The sequence below is a fragment of the Podarcis filfolensis genome (assembly GCF_964270895.1).
Source record: "Podarcis filfolensis genome assembly, chromosome: 17".
Taxonomy (NCBI): domain Eukaryota; kingdom Metazoa; phylum Chordata; class Lepidosauria; order Squamata; family Lacertidae; genus Podarcis; species Podarcis filfolensis.
The window spans coordinates 4,482,845-4,497,185 of NC_139621.1; the positions used below are offsets into that span (position 1 = coordinate 4,482,845).

The window sequence follows — 14,341 nt, forward strand, 5'->3', positions numbered from 1 at the left end:
CAGTCCTGGGTACTTCACTCCTCCCAGGGAAAGTAGTAAGTTGTATAGTTATCTCTGATTTGGGGCACAAATCCCTACCCCACAACAATACAACTTACTACCTCACCCCAGCAAGAGCAACGTCACAAAGCCTCAGCGTCAGGCAACTGGTTCTTCCCCTATCTGAACAGCCAGTTTTTTAAAAATCCTGCAAAATCCTTTCACATAGATCCGAAGAGAACACTCACGCAGACGATCCTCTGCCTACAAGATCTAATGACACACTATCCCACTATAACCCCCACCCCCAAATTTCTTTCCACATCTAGGGATGGAACCAAGGAACTCAGGGGCTTTGATTCCACATTTCATTATTGAGCCCATGTTCTTTCCTCCTGAGCTAGGCGTGGTTTCTCAGGGGCTTCTCTCTTCTTCAGTGCTGGCACGGCGAGTTGCGAGTCCTCATAGGAAAGACAGTAGATTGTATAGTTATCTCCAAGACCGGGTGTGACCCTAAAACTATACAATCTACTACCTCATCCCAGGGGGCCCAGGAATAGCATCTGCTTCAGCTGAGCTGAGGGAAGAAGACACAATACAGACATAGAGTAAGGGAACAAATTACCTGGAAGGTTCTGCTCAGCAGAGCTGTTTGACTGGGGTAAGGCTCCCTGCAGAGGGGGGAAAAAAAGTAAGCAAAGATTCATCTGATTAAAACTCATCTGGGCAGGAAACTGCCTATGTAGCTTCTGACACCTAGGACAAGGAAAGGAGGCAGAAGCTTCAGGTCACTGCTGTACCTTCCCTCTAGAGTGGTACCTCTGGTTACAAACTTAATTCGTTCCAGAGATCCGTTCTTAACCTGAGGCGCACTTTTGCTAATGAGGCCTCCCGCTGCCACCACGCCACCAGTGCATGACTTCTGCTCGCATCCTGGGGCAAAGTTTGCTACCAGGAGACCTACTTCCAGGTTAGCGGAGCTCGTTACCCAAAGCATTTGTAAGGAGGACGGTATGTAACCTGTATGCCTTTTGCTACAACAGCTCTGCCCGATTTTCATCTAGTCCAGTGAGGCACATCTATCAAAATGTTCTCTTCTACATAGAAGCAAGCATTCTAAATACTGCTGGAAAATGTGTCAATAAGTTTTCCTTTCTGTAATTGGTTGACAAAGATATCCGGCTTGTACAGATTATATACAGAAAAATGTCAAGATATTCTATTCCCTCAGATCCAAAAACAATCTTGCTAAACTGTCTTAGATTTCCTTCTCCTTAGTTGAAATTTAACAGCTAAATTCTTTATTGAAAGAATAAAAGAATGACCACTTTCTCTTCTGCAAATGTTTAGAACAATAGCTAAAGATATCAATCCAATAGAATTACATCAATGAGTAAACTTCATGACAATGTCCTCATAGCATTCATTTGACAGGCAGAGATATGAAGAAACACATTAAAGTGTGTCCATCCCTGTCTCTGCTAACTATTATGACTGTTACCATATTCCACTTACTGCCGGTGTCTCTATTCTTGATAACACCGTTTCTTTTGTCCCTGTAACAGTGTGTGGGTGGGGTGTTTTTTTAAAAAGAACAGATGTAAGACCTGGCTCTAGGAAGGGAATGTGGTGACTTTCCTTCTTACAAAGAGCTACAGTGGACGTTCGGGTTGCAAACGTGATCCATGCAGGAGGCACGTTCGCAACCCGCAGAGTTCGCAACCTGCAGCGCCACATGGGTCGCGATTCAGCGCTTCTGCGCATGCGTCAAAACCCGGAAGTAACCTATTCTGGTACTTCCGGGTTTGGCGTGGTGTACAACCCGAAAATGTGCAACCTGAATCGTCTGTAACCTGAGGTATGACTGTACTAAGAAAGATTGGTTCTCAGTCTAGTGTCTGAGTTTCTGCTTGCCTTCCTGATAGGAAAGAAAGGAACAGAGGTTTATTCTCTGATTTCATCTCTGTCTGCCATGTGCAAAAGTGCACACAGACATGTGGAATTATATACTGAAATGACAGCAGGGGTTTCTATTTTGTGTTTCCCCTTATATACCTAAGTGAATGAACATCCCCAACTTTATTTTAAGGTGGCCCACTTGCCACAATTTAAAGTTTACCAAAAAACAGTTCACATCTTTGCTCTGGAGCAAAACAGATTTGCTGTCTTATCAAACTACCAAGACCTAAACACGTCTGCTGGCATTTTCATTCCAAATTATAGGTACTCTGCTTCTCATTTACAACCCAGTTGCATATATTCAAGGTGATATTCAACTGATTCGCCCTACTAGTGCAAGCATTACCACGTTCCCTGCTTGCAGCCCATGCCCTCCCTGAAACTTCTCCTGAGGATTTGGGGAAACACCCCTAGAACAGATTTAGGGATGCACAGGAGGAGAGTGTTCTATTGTGCAAGCAGAAAGCCTTGTGCTAATTTAACAGTTGCCTTAGTGCTACAATGAATACAACTCTTAGTCCTGTCCCCACACCCCAGTCACAATGCAGCTTCCATAATGAAAACCATACCAGATGAATCAGCCCTGCTGAAAGTTTGCCATTCAACAAGCTTTTTAAAAAGGTCACAGATGTTCAAGTTGGGCTTCTAACCTGGGCATTTTGCTCTTTGTCTTCTGCCTCCTTGGCCTTGTCTGCAACTTTGGCCTCCTCCTCAGCCAGCTGTTTGCGCCTCTTCTCTCTACGCTCCTCTAGTTCCTCATCTCTCAATGCCTCCAGGTGGTTGATAATGGGAACTTTGACCACTGGATGGAGAAAAAGCACCAGATTAAATAGAGCCAAACAGAGAAGGGCCTGAATTGGCTGAAGCAAGGAAAGTTACTTGTTAGCTCACCTGACACACAGTCATGCATGCTCTCTGCATCTAGTACTTTGCATTCTTCTGTCCAGCGTGTCAGGGCAGTAGGGATGCTTGACAAGGTTCCTATAGAAAGAAAAGTGGAGGACATGTTACTGATAAGCCAATCCATACAACAGCTCACCAGCACCCTCAAGACCCACAGCTGTGCCATTGGCCAGCCATTCTGCATTTCTCCACATCTGCCTAATAGCTGAAAATGTGAACTGACTCCATTGATAAAGATGTTTGAATTGATGCACAATGGTATAAAAATGTTGTAGGCACCTGACTGCTAATTCAAAAAAGGTTCTTTTGCAGTCTCCTAAGCATCCCTCAAATTTTTCCATTTACTTTTTTTAAAAAAGAAAAATTGAAATTTCAAAAAAGTGTTACTGACCAACCACCCCCAAAAAGTCCTGCTTTGGAAGGTAGCCTTGAGAACTTTAGTTCTCATTGCACCCATATTTACACTTTGGCTCCCTGAGGACTGACCATAGGGTCGATGTGGCCCAAAAAGGGTCAGCCATGCCCACTGTAGAGTTTCAATCTATTGGTCCTTTTGATTTTACCTACAAATCTAGTAAACAGTTTTAAGGACTTGCCTGCCTGGCTGGTGGCTGTGCTCTGGTCATGGAAGAAGTCATCCAGCAACTCATCATCTGAGCGAGCGATTATGTGCACGTCATCGTTGCCTACTAGAAGGCGAGCTCGACCTCTGCTTTGTAGTGGGAGGCTACTGCTTAGTTGAAGAATATCTGCAGCTGCTGAAGGGCCCAACAACCTAAGGAAGACATAAAAGGAACACTTGCTTTCCTACACAGAGATGCAGTGACTTCTAAAAGAGTCCCCCAGTTCTCAGAACAAGATTATGGGGAACACTGGGGCAAACCAAACTGGGTTGGGATGTTGCCAGAACAATTCACTGTTCTGTATTCTACAGTTTTGGCAAAATGTGATACTCCTCCACTCCCTCAAGTCTCACCTCTGCAGGATCAGAGGTGGGTTGGGCTGGCGGGTGCCAGGGTAATGAACATGGATGGTATGGCCAGTGTTTGCTGTCAGCTGCCGAAGGGTCCTCTGGCTGCGGCCAATGCCTTGCGCCAATCGCGTCGTGGAGGAGCCACTACCCAAAGTCAAGGAGCTATGGTCTGCATGCCGTACCATGAGTGGATGAGTGGCAGGAATATTGCCAGGTGATGGAGGAATATCCGCTGGGAATAGAAATAGGCAAAGTTAGGAAGCCAAGATGGAGCTTTGAAGACATACAAATATAATTTCCCTGGAGACAAGAACTAGCCTGAAATAGGGTCAACAAAGCCATAATTACAAAGCCTCCCAAATTTCAGAGCAACATTTTGGAGCTAGAAAACAGATCATGTGCTAGAACACAGCACTGATCATGGATAAGGCAGGAAAAGCAACTGAGATGATGCTGAATGTGGCCAAAGTCTGGTTGCCTGATCCTGCCTGTTCTGGGCAGTGGGAGGAGACAACCCATTAGGTGGATGCTTCCGTCCCACTGGACAGAGAATGCTATTCCATTTCAAAGAAAACCCCAGTTCCCTAGTCCACAGGATGTGGGGAAAAGCTTAGCATCTTGGCTCCCAGCCCCCCCCAGAATCAGCCATGTCCTGTGGCTTTCCAGTTTTTAGAGTTCTTACTGGCGCTGGAGAACATGTTGTCAAACTCAATGATGAGGTCATCTTCACGGTCAAAGCGCTCAAAACGCACCAGTGGGGAGGCATTCATATCAGGGTAGTCTTCATCTAACTCCATCTCGGAGCCATCATCGTCATCTTCCTCCTCTTCGCCTTCCTCACCTTCTTCATCATCCTGGAGGGAAAGTTATCACCAAACACAAGGCTAAGCAAATGCCGGCTAGAATGTGGCATCCTGAAAACCAGTCTTCATACCTCCTCACTCCAACTTTAGTCACTCTCTTTACCTGGAACCACAAACTGAGGCAAGGAAATTTTTGGCTCTCACACTATAAATTATTCTAGATCTAAAACCCAAACATCATGGTGCCTAGCTCCCATTAGCTCCCCAATAAAAACCTATTACATGCTGTCCTCAATTGTGACCACCCCTTCCCTATTATTTTTGACATCTGCCCCACAGCCTCCTATGTTAAGATCATAAAGCACCCACTGGAAAGACTTCTGCACTGCCTTTCCTTCAATGCCCTTACCTGGTCATCTTCATCCTCCTCCTCCTCTTCTTCCTCTTCATCCTGACTATCATCTTCATCCTCATTGCTGCCACTGCTGTCTTCCTCCTGTGTGTGCTCCTCTTCATCTTCAGGATCCAGAATATTCATCGAATCTAGAGAAGATTAGAGAGTGTAGCTATGGTGAGTTGGCCCCTGCAGGTTAAGCGAAGATTCTTCCATTTACCTTTCTGGCAAGTTCTATCTTCAAACTCCTTTTGCCAGACAGGCAAAACCTCACAAAGCCAGGTCTCAGAAACCTCCCCCTCCTCCTGCTTCTCTTACGAGAGCGCAAGCCTATAACAACCCTTTTGCATCATGCTAGTTCACCCTTCTCTTGCACTTACCCTCCCCCTCCCCCTCCAGGGACTATAGGCACTTCTACTGGCTCCATGTAACATCGTAGGCAATGCCTCACCTTCCCTGTTGGCCTGTAATGTGGAAGCCTGGCTGAGATTGGAAGGTGCCTCATCCATCAACACATCCTCCTGAGACTCATCCTCTCCACTTCGGCCCACTGAAGGACATAAAGGAAGTGTATAGGGCTTAGCAAAGTTATGAGCAAACAACCCTCTCCCTTTAGAGGACCTTCTGGGCAGTCCCTAAACTTGATGGCCGTTTATCTTTGAGTGCCCGTTATGGTCCTGATGTGATGCTGCTTTCCATATACAGATGGCGATTTTCTTTGCAGTTATAAAGCTACCATGACAAGCCTCTTGCCTCTCAGAAGTCACCCCACCCACCAAGAATTGTATAGGAATAGATTATCTCTATAATGGGCGAAAAGCAACACGGACATATGTCTGATACAGCACCCATGCTGTGTGATAAAGAAGAGCTGCAGGGAGGAGGAAGAGAGAAGAACAGTAGATGATCTCTACCTGGAGTGGTCTTATGAGGTAGGATTCTCTACAGCAAAGCAAAAAATGCATTTGGTTCCCTCAGAGGCCACACAGAGGAGGAAAGGCAGAGAGTCCAGAGATTCTGAAGGAAAGTTCTGAGGCAAAGTGTTGGGGCTTTGTACTCACCTATTATTGTACTATTCCCTGAGCCACCATCCTGCTCTAAAAGCTCATCGATCAGGTCCTCTAGCTCATTTTCCACCTAGAAGATGGTAAAGACAAACACAGTGGTGATCTCCAGTTCTTTACAATCAAGTCTCAAAACCGTAAAACAAGCTGCATCACCCTGACTTCTGAAACAGGTCTGATTTATGCTCTACCCAAGTCAAATGCTATATACGACAGGCACCCCAGCCTCAGGTATCACAATCTAAATTAAGCAAGCAAAGGGTCATTTCAGTTTGTGCAGCTATCCAGATTGTACTCATTAATCTCAGAACAAAGCTGTGATCAACAAAAGTATTCATTTACACACTCCTTTGCATATAGCCCTAAATAAATTGCAACTTTAAGTAACACAAGCAGGAATAGAAGCGATCCCAGCTATATGTCACCAACATCCCATGCCTTAAAACCTGTGGCCACCTCCTGCATGCAATACAGGCAGGGTCCCTACAAGCCACCATCAATACCTGCATCTCCTGTGTGCTCAGCACCTCAGGCTGTCCAGCAATCACCACGGCATCGCTCTCCGTTTCACCATCCATGATGTCACCATCTGTCACTTCCGCTTGGGCCACATCATGGTCCTCCTCCGGAGCCTCTGCTTCCCCGCTCTCCCCTGTAAGTCAAGGTCTCAATATTACCTTCTCAAGTCATCCTTGAATTAGCTTAAGTGGCAAACAGACTAATGGAGACTCATAATGGAAGTCAGAAAAATTCCAGGCCAAGGAAAGGAGGGGATGGCAGGTGTGGATCTTATCGTGGAACAGGTTGATGAAAAATCACAGAGAAGAGGTATGTGACCCATAAACAGTGGGTGCTGAGGATGGCATACCTGCATCTTGTTGGCCACTGTTGGCATCTTGGGCTGCTCCCTGAGCATCCTGCTCCGCCTTGCTCTTGCTCGAGGCACTTTTGCTACCGAAGAGACTACTGGGCTGATTGACAATTCGTGATAACGTTTCCAAGGGTTTCAGGGCTGCATTTACTGTGTTGGCCATGTTGGGACTTGGAGGAAAAACACATGCCAATATGAGTTTCCAGACTGTGAACAAAGGTCTTAATAGCAAAGCTAACCTTAGCTGGGGTAGAACGAAGAGAAACCTCTAGTGGGAAGATGTCATGATTCTGCCTGCTCTCTCAATATGCCAATTCAATTATGTTCTAGAGATAGGGAAAAAAACTTTCTAAGGCCAAATCTTAATGGAAGGGATTGTATCTGTCTTCTACATTTGGTCTTGTACTTGTCCCCTACACCAACTGTTCAACATCATCCCTGATCATGAAGGAGGCTCCGCTCCGTCTCCTTGCGGTTAAATAAGCCACATACCTGGACAGATCAAGGCTGTGAGGCACCCTGGCCAGGTCATTGACCAACCCCTTCTTGAGGAAGAGGCGGATGATGTTGTTCATGCCATTATGCTGGGTCTTTGCTGTGGCATTGCTGTAGAAGCTAGAGGTGGATGGGCATGATTCCATAATGGTGCTGATGATGCACATGACAGCTTGCAGCCTAGAGAGTGTCAAAGCGGAAAGTGACATTTCTTTACTTCCAGAACAGTGTCATGGTTAGCAAACCCTGAAATACCCTGCCCCAATCCCTGTAACAGGAAGGATCTATTTTCCTGCAGCAAGTATTCTAATTTAGTAAAGTAACAGAGAACCTGTGACCCTCCAGATATTCTACAGCTCCCATCTTCCCTGCCATTAGCCATGCTGGCTGGGACCGATGGGAGCCAGTGTCCAACAACTTTTGGTGGGCCAGAAGTTCCCCATTCCTGATTTACAAAATATTGTACCTGAAAATTTTATACAGTCGTACCTTGGCTCCTGAATGCCTTGGTAATTGGACATTTTGGCTCCCGAACACCACAAACCCGGAAGTGAGTGTTCCGGTTTGCTAACATTCTTTGGAACCCGAACGTCCAACATGGCTTCCGATTGGCTGCAGGAAGTTCCTGCAGCCAATCAGAAGCCATGCTATGGTTTCTGAACGTTTTGGAAGTTGAATGGACTTCCGGAACGGTTTCCGTTCAACTTCCAAGGTACGACGGTACTACTAAAAAGAAACATGATTTAGTCAAGACCTTTGCTGGGGTGCAAAGCTACAGGAACAACATCCTCTTCTCAAGTGCTAATCAATCCTCAACATCTTCCAGCTCACCTGGCATGCTTTTCAGTACTCTCTGTCATGGCCAGTGCCCGACCCAGGGCTGCCTTCACCTCATTCACCAGGGCCACCTGGGCATCTGTGCCACTACCTGCTGCAGCCAAGCTGGCTAGGAAGAGGCGCGCCAAGGCTGGTGTATCTTTGTCTTCTGCATTCTGGGTGTGAGGAAGCAAATGGTCCAGCACAAAGGCCAACACACTACAGTCCTGAAAAGACAAAATGAAAGATAGTAGCGAGAGCAGGCCAGGATGGCCTAGTCATCTTCTTTCATCAGCAACTCCTCCTCCCAAGCAGTCTACCCAAACTCACTCCTCTTCTCTGGAACCTAGCAGTGCTGGCCCCAAGTCTTATTTTGCATTTACCCCACTCCTAATCCACAGTTCCTTAGGTTTGTTTTGTTCTTCCAGGGCTTCTCACCTCCTTTATCAGCTCAGACTGGCCCACAGTATAGTTGTAGTTGGCAATTAAGGTGGCAATGCCAACATATGAGCGCACAAGCTCTGCCAGCAGCCTCAAGATGGTGGATGTAGGCATAAGTGGCTTGCTTCCCTTAGCCTTCTGCTTGTTCTCCTCTGCTGCTTTATCACCCTCCTTATCCTTCTTGTTTTCTCTTGATTCTTCAGGAGTGGAGGCTGTAGGACACAAGGGAAAAGGAGAACCAGTGAAAGAACTGCTCCCTGCCCCCCTCCCCAAAAAAAACCTCCCCATGAAGTTTCAGGAGAGACATGGTTCCAGTATGGCAGATGGGGTTTGATCTCACTTTCAGGAAAAAGACTGAGCAGGCCCCATCTTTACAACTAAGAGAAATGAGACTGGTGTCCCAACACTTGAAGTGATTGAGCAGGGGAATGTCATTTTGGGTCTGTTTTAATCAAGAGACTAGTATTTCCAATCGCAGGATAGCTTGAAGGGAGATCCCCGGAGAGGCATTAAGACAACAAAGGTAAGACTTACCATCTCCTTGGGGAGTTCCAGACTGGGGAGTCTCAGCAGCTGCACTATCAGCAGCAAAAACCTGAGCCTAGAGAAGAACAACAAAGGCAATGAACAAAATGGTGCTGAATGGCCTAAAGTCCACCAACAGAGTTCCACACATGACAAGGCACTACAGTTTTCACTGTCATCTGCTACTTTGGAGCAACAGAGAGGTGGAATACACAGAGGTCTCAAACCGTAAGAAACCAGAGGAGCAGTCAACATCTAAACAAATGCTTCAGATACAGTCCACAACCTCCAACAACTGAAAACCTCAAAAAGCAAAAGGAAATAAAAGAGCCAAAAATGAGATGCTATGGGATTTATGATACTGCTGCAGAAAAAATGGCTCAATGATTTTGACAGCTGATAGATATTACTGTGCAGTTTGGGTTTTTGCTTCTGGCAGACTCACATTGATGCCAAAGCCGGTCTGAGAGTCAAAGTCACTGCCCTGACGGGTTAGAGAGCGATACTGCTGGTACATATCATCTCCAATTTCTTGCAGGATCTGACTCATCTCCTGGTTAGTACTGCTTGCCTTGGGTTCAGACTTGTCTGCTGGAGAGGGGAAATGAAACCATGACCACCATTGACATTGTCTTTTCAGAGAGCTGTTACACATATATACATGGCAAATTCAAAGTGTTTATTTCAAGAAGCTAGTGTGGTGTTTATCTTACACCCAATTCCATGATCTGAAGACTTGCTGAAAGAAAAGCACTTCGTTATTACTAGTCTTTTGGGGGTGGGAAGTGAAATGGTTAATACTGGGTTCCAGCTTTAATAAAAAGGACTGATCAGAAGGGAGCTTCTGTTCAGGCAACATGAAGTCCTCCTCAACAGAAAGAGGCCCTTGGTTCCCCCATGCATAGAAATTCCCACCCATCCTGTCCCAGGCTGTCCTGTACCTTCATCAGGGGCATGGTAGGCAGCCAGAGCATTCAGCATGTCATAGATCACCTCCTTGATAGTGTCAGGTATGACAGGCAGCGGTGAGGGCTTTACTGGAGTGGTTTTTACCAGCTGCACAGCGTTGGGGCCCTTGATCCGCAGGTTCTCGAATTCGTCATCAGAGGCTTGGGGAGCAAAAGGAGAAATAATAAAAAAAACTAGAGCAGCCAACACTGGTAAAGGAACCTGGGACTTAAGGAGGGAAGGGGCTTAGTTCTTTGCGATTTTTCCAGCTGCTTTTTATTTTGGCACAAGATTACTATAGGATTCGTGCTTCTCTTCTATCCCTGACCCAGACCTCCTTCTACCTCAAATTATGATGAAGATCCTTGTGCACACAGCATTAATGGGCACACAGCATTAGTGCGGACACTGTAGGAAAACCAGCAGGGTTCTGAATTACTTACCAGTTCCAGAGCCACGGGGAGCAGGTAGGGCAATGCGAATGCAGCCATTGGCCACCTCAGTGAAGATCTCTGGGTTGCGGCAAGCAGCTGGGCCCAGCACTCGCAAAATGTAGTTGATCTCCCGAGAGCCCAAACTGCCTGACACGACACCTGAAGTGGTGCTGCCTGCTCCACTGGTGGCTGCTGAGCGCACAACCTGAAACAGACAAAAACAAAAATGTGTGTTCATACTGGCAATTGAAAAAGCCAGTTCTACTGGATAAGTCAATGGGGATTTCAGGAAGCCTGAGCAATTACTGAAGCAGCAACACTTTCCATATGCTGTCTGAGCTGAGTCAAGTCGCCTCTTTAGTGTGCAAGCCCTATACAGAAGAAAGCTTCTAAGACTCTACCTTCTCTATGGTGAAGTCAGCAGAAGCAAGCCATACCTTCTCCATGGTGTGATGGAGTGTGCAGGGATCCTCGATTATGTGTCGGAAAAGAAGGGTGACAAGAGGCGTGAAGCCGTTGAAGCCAGAGCTCTGCGTGAGACCCAGGATCATGCGTGTGCTCTTGAGCTCTGCAAACATCATGGCGTATTTGTGGTGGCGGGTGAGGCGCAGACAGAGGCGCAATGTGGCGTGTAGTGTGTCCGGTTCCACAGGAACACCCAACATGCTGACACAGGCACGGATCAACACGGTAACCATTTCCTCTGTCAGGCCCTGGATGAGGATCTCTGATGGTTTGGCCTCTTCTGAAGGTGCTTCCTTCTCAAGGGTGAGACTCTCAGTAGAAGCAGGGCTATCTGATGAGGGAAGATAAAATAGGTCTGAGGTTACAAGTTCCAGTCTCCTACTCTATAGGTAACCCAGTGATGAGACTACATATTCAGTACCATTTGCTTTCTCCTCCTTTGGCTTGTTTTCGACCTCCTTGCCTTCCTCCAAGGTTCTTTCCAGCTCTTGTCCATTGCCCTCTTTCATACTCTTACTGAGCCGGGGCACCCTGAGCAAAGTCAACATTACTGGACGCCGGTTCCCAGTTTCTTCATTCACCTGATTAAGGAAAAAAGAGGGAGGTTAAGACTACCATACCCCATGTGCCCAACGACCTCAGAGAACACCCATGACAACATTCCCAGCGCCTATACCTGCACCATTGTAGTGAATTGCACAGTATAGCGCCGACGGCCAGCAGTGAAACGAACACTGGTCTCTCCTGCTTTCCACGCTGTGTCGATGGTGCTGTTGTTGCTTGCACTATAGCTACACCAACGGCCTGAGCGATCGTCAAACCAGCGCCAGTTGTTGCCATTGGCTTGGAGGTACTGGAGAGAAAGAAGACAGATTCTTAGCATTTGCAGACCTACACTGCAGTTCTCTCCATGTCTACTCAGAAGTGAGATCCATAAAGTTCAATGGAACTTGCTCCCAGTTCTAATAAAAGATTGCAGCCTGGTTGTATCAGGGCGTATTGCAAATGCCACAGCTTATTTGCCGTGCACACTCACAATTCCACAGTGGCCAGGATCCTTTCTCCCAGTCCCCTTCGTAATAGCTTGCATTTCCCACACCACCACCCTGAGCTCATACCTTGTTCATCTGGGCCCTCCTCTTGGAGGAGATAGCTGTCTTCTCATAGAAGTCAATCAGCAACAGCACTGGGGTGATCCACCTGTGGGAGGCAAGTTAATTACATCAGCTAAGGCATCCAACAAAATATATTGCATGGGTTTCTAAGCCAAGATACTGCAGCCATTTTTGGGACTAAAACCCTGCCAAGAAAACAGTAGCAAGACCTTCTGGACTCAAGGAGGGAGGTAAACCCAATTTCATTCCAGGTTAGTAACTGCATCCAGCATTATTAAACCATTATGTATTTCATGAGGTACAAATACAAAACTGGTAGCTTCTCCTCACAAGAAAGACCAGAAGCAAAACCCAGGTAATGTATATCAAAGTGTGGGTAAGCCTGGCTTGGGGCTTTCCAGCTCCACCCTATATCCTGTTTTGTTGCTTACTTTGGTGTCTGCACTTCCTTTTGCTCCTTGGCAGCTTGCAGGCAGGGCTGCACCACTTCTAGCAGTTTGATCAGAACGTTGAGGATGCCGCTAGATTCTACAACACGAGCACATGGCAACTTAAGCTCCTGCAGGGAAACAAAGGTAAAGAGGTTGGCAACCATGCAGCAGATAGGACTAATTGGAGCACAAACTGACCATTACATTCAAAGTTCTAAGTGTTATCATCACTTCAGAGCCAAGTGAAGGGGAGTGTGAGGCATTTTCTTTTCAAGTGCATGCTCTATTGTACAGGTCCTCAGCGTAGTTCACATCTAACAGCACACCTCAACCTCTTTATCCAAAGTTTATTGAAGTGTTTTTTGATATACTGTAAGCCGGCCACACTGGCTGGGGAACCCCAGCCAGATGGGTAGGGTGGTAATAAGAAGAATAAGAATAGTTGATGATGATGATTGAATGAAAAGCACAACTGTCCTGTAAAAAATTACCCCATCCCACACAACTGTATGCTGTAATGCAGCATTCCTCAACCAGGTGCCCTCCAGATGTTAGCAACAGCTCCCATCAGTACCAGCAAGAATTTGGAAGGCATCAGGTTGGGGAAGGCTGGCCTAGTAGAAGGCAATCTGTAGATGTGTTCACCAAAGTGATTTGAATTTGAGTATTCTGTGGTTGTGTGTGTGTGTGTGTGTGTGTGTGTGTGTGTGTAGTATCCTTGAAAAAAGGAATATTTCAGTGTCAAATATGAAATATGAATATATTAATGTTAATGTTATATAACACATACAGACACTGCTTAACATATAGATGCCTAATCAGTTACAATGGAAAACCCTAAATGACAAAGTATCATGAACTAGAGTGATCACATCCACTCTCTCTATCAAATAATTACATTCCGTATGCTCTATATCCTGGACTTTGTGAGAAGTGAGAAACATCTAGTGATTAAAGCAATGAAACAGCAAGGGAGGGCTATGAGATAAACGCTATGTGTAAAGAGCAATCCAAATTCTATAGGAAAACATGATAACCATCACCTCAAATGCTTGAATGTCCAGTCCTGACCCTCCAACCCCATCCCAGGTAAAAGTTGAACAAAGACATGGGGCAACTGGTGGGGGGAGGGTATGTCTCCTTTCCCTTTCCTTGGACTCACCTCAAAGAGTAAAGTTAACAGCAGGATGCGTGTGGCCAGGTTGGAGGCCTGTGGCAGGGTGGCCATCTGGCTGATCCACTCTGAGACAGTCTTGGTGTCGCTAGTGGTGAGGGGCAGAGCTGCTTTTATAAGGACATCAGCGGCTTCCCACACCTGCCAATGAAAGGGCATGTTATGAATGGAGTGGATTATCAGTAAGATAGCCTTTCTTGGACACTAGTCTTAATCCATTACAGAACATCCAGAACACAATGGCATTAAGGTATTTGCTCAGAAGGCTATGATGCTAGGCCCTGCAGGCACCTGCTGGCAACAGGAAGTTAACTGTTCTAAAATTGAGACCTAAGCATATCAAACACTGACCTCTATGAATTCTACCTGGAGACATGCTCTTGTTAATTTGTTATACCTTGGGTTCCACATTATCTCCCCGCTGCCCTCCAGCTACTTAAACAGAGTTTTCCCTACTGAGATAAATGCTTATGTTTCAAGAGAGCATGTATATTCAGGTATCCCCCCCTACTACCATGTGTTCAATTCACGTGTGACCATGCATATGCATG

The 14,341-nt window shown here is 46.2% G+C and overlaps 1 protein-coding gene across 5 annotated transcripts in view; it reads right to left on the reverse strand.

Annotated features, from left to right (window-relative positions):
• Nucleotides 1–14,341, reverse strand: part of HUWE1 (HECT, UBA and WWE domain containing E3 ubiquitin protein ligase 1) — a 95,232-nt gene that overhangs the window by 20,545 nt on the left and 60,346 nt on the right. For 3 of the 5 annotated variants that reach the window (XM_083592575.1, XM_083592574.1, XM_083592572.1), the window contains exons 37-60: nucleotides 13,779–13,931; nucleotides 12,617–12,744; nucleotides 12,189–12,270; nucleotides 11,747–11,923; nucleotides 11,492–11,651; nucleotides 11,043–11,401; nucleotides 10,615–10,810; nucleotides 10,165–10,332; nucleotides 9,669–9,811; nucleotides 9,233–9,299; nucleotides 8,696–8,910; nucleotides 8,273–8,484; nucleotides 7,439–7,621; nucleotides 6,944–7,116; nucleotides 6,579–6,727; nucleotides 6,073–6,148; nucleotides 5,463–5,561; nucleotides 5,027–5,160; nucleotides 4,497–4,668; nucleotides 3,818–4,046; nucleotides 3,438–3,616; nucleotides 2,830–2,919; nucleotides 2,589–2,740; nucleotides 605–650 (exon numbers count right to left, since the gene is read on the reverse strand). In XM_083592575.1, the coding sequence (XP_083448701.1) occupies nucleotides 605–650; nucleotides 2,589–2,740; nucleotides 2,830–2,919; nucleotides 3,438–3,616; nucleotides 3,818–4,046; nucleotides 4,497–4,668; nucleotides 5,027–5,160; nucleotides 5,463–5,561; nucleotides 6,073–6,148; nucleotides 6,579–6,727; nucleotides 6,944–7,116; nucleotides 7,439–7,621; nucleotides 8,273–8,484; nucleotides 8,696–8,910; nucleotides 9,233–9,299; nucleotides 9,669–9,811; nucleotides 10,165–10,332; nucleotides 10,615–10,810; nucleotides 11,043–11,401; nucleotides 11,492–11,651; nucleotides 11,747–11,923; nucleotides 12,189–12,270; nucleotides 12,617–12,744; nucleotides 13,779–13,931 (3,742 nt within the window). Of the gene's footprint in view, nucleotides 1–604; nucleotides 651–2,588; nucleotides 2,741–2,829; nucleotides 2,920–3,437; nucleotides 3,617–3,817; nucleotides 4,047–4,496; nucleotides 4,669–5,026; nucleotides 5,161–5,462; nucleotides 5,562–6,072; nucleotides 6,149–6,578; nucleotides 6,728–6,943; nucleotides 7,117–7,438; nucleotides 7,622–8,272; nucleotides 8,485–8,695; nucleotides 8,911–9,232; nucleotides 9,300–9,668; nucleotides 9,815–10,164; nucleotides 10,333–10,614; nucleotides 10,811–11,042; nucleotides 11,402–11,491; nucleotides 11,652–11,746; nucleotides 11,924–12,188; nucleotides 12,271–12,616; nucleotides 12,745–13,778; nucleotides 13,932–14,341 lie in introns of all 5 variants that reach the window. The other 2 variants (XM_083592573.1, XM_083592571.1) reach the window with 1 other exon arrangement.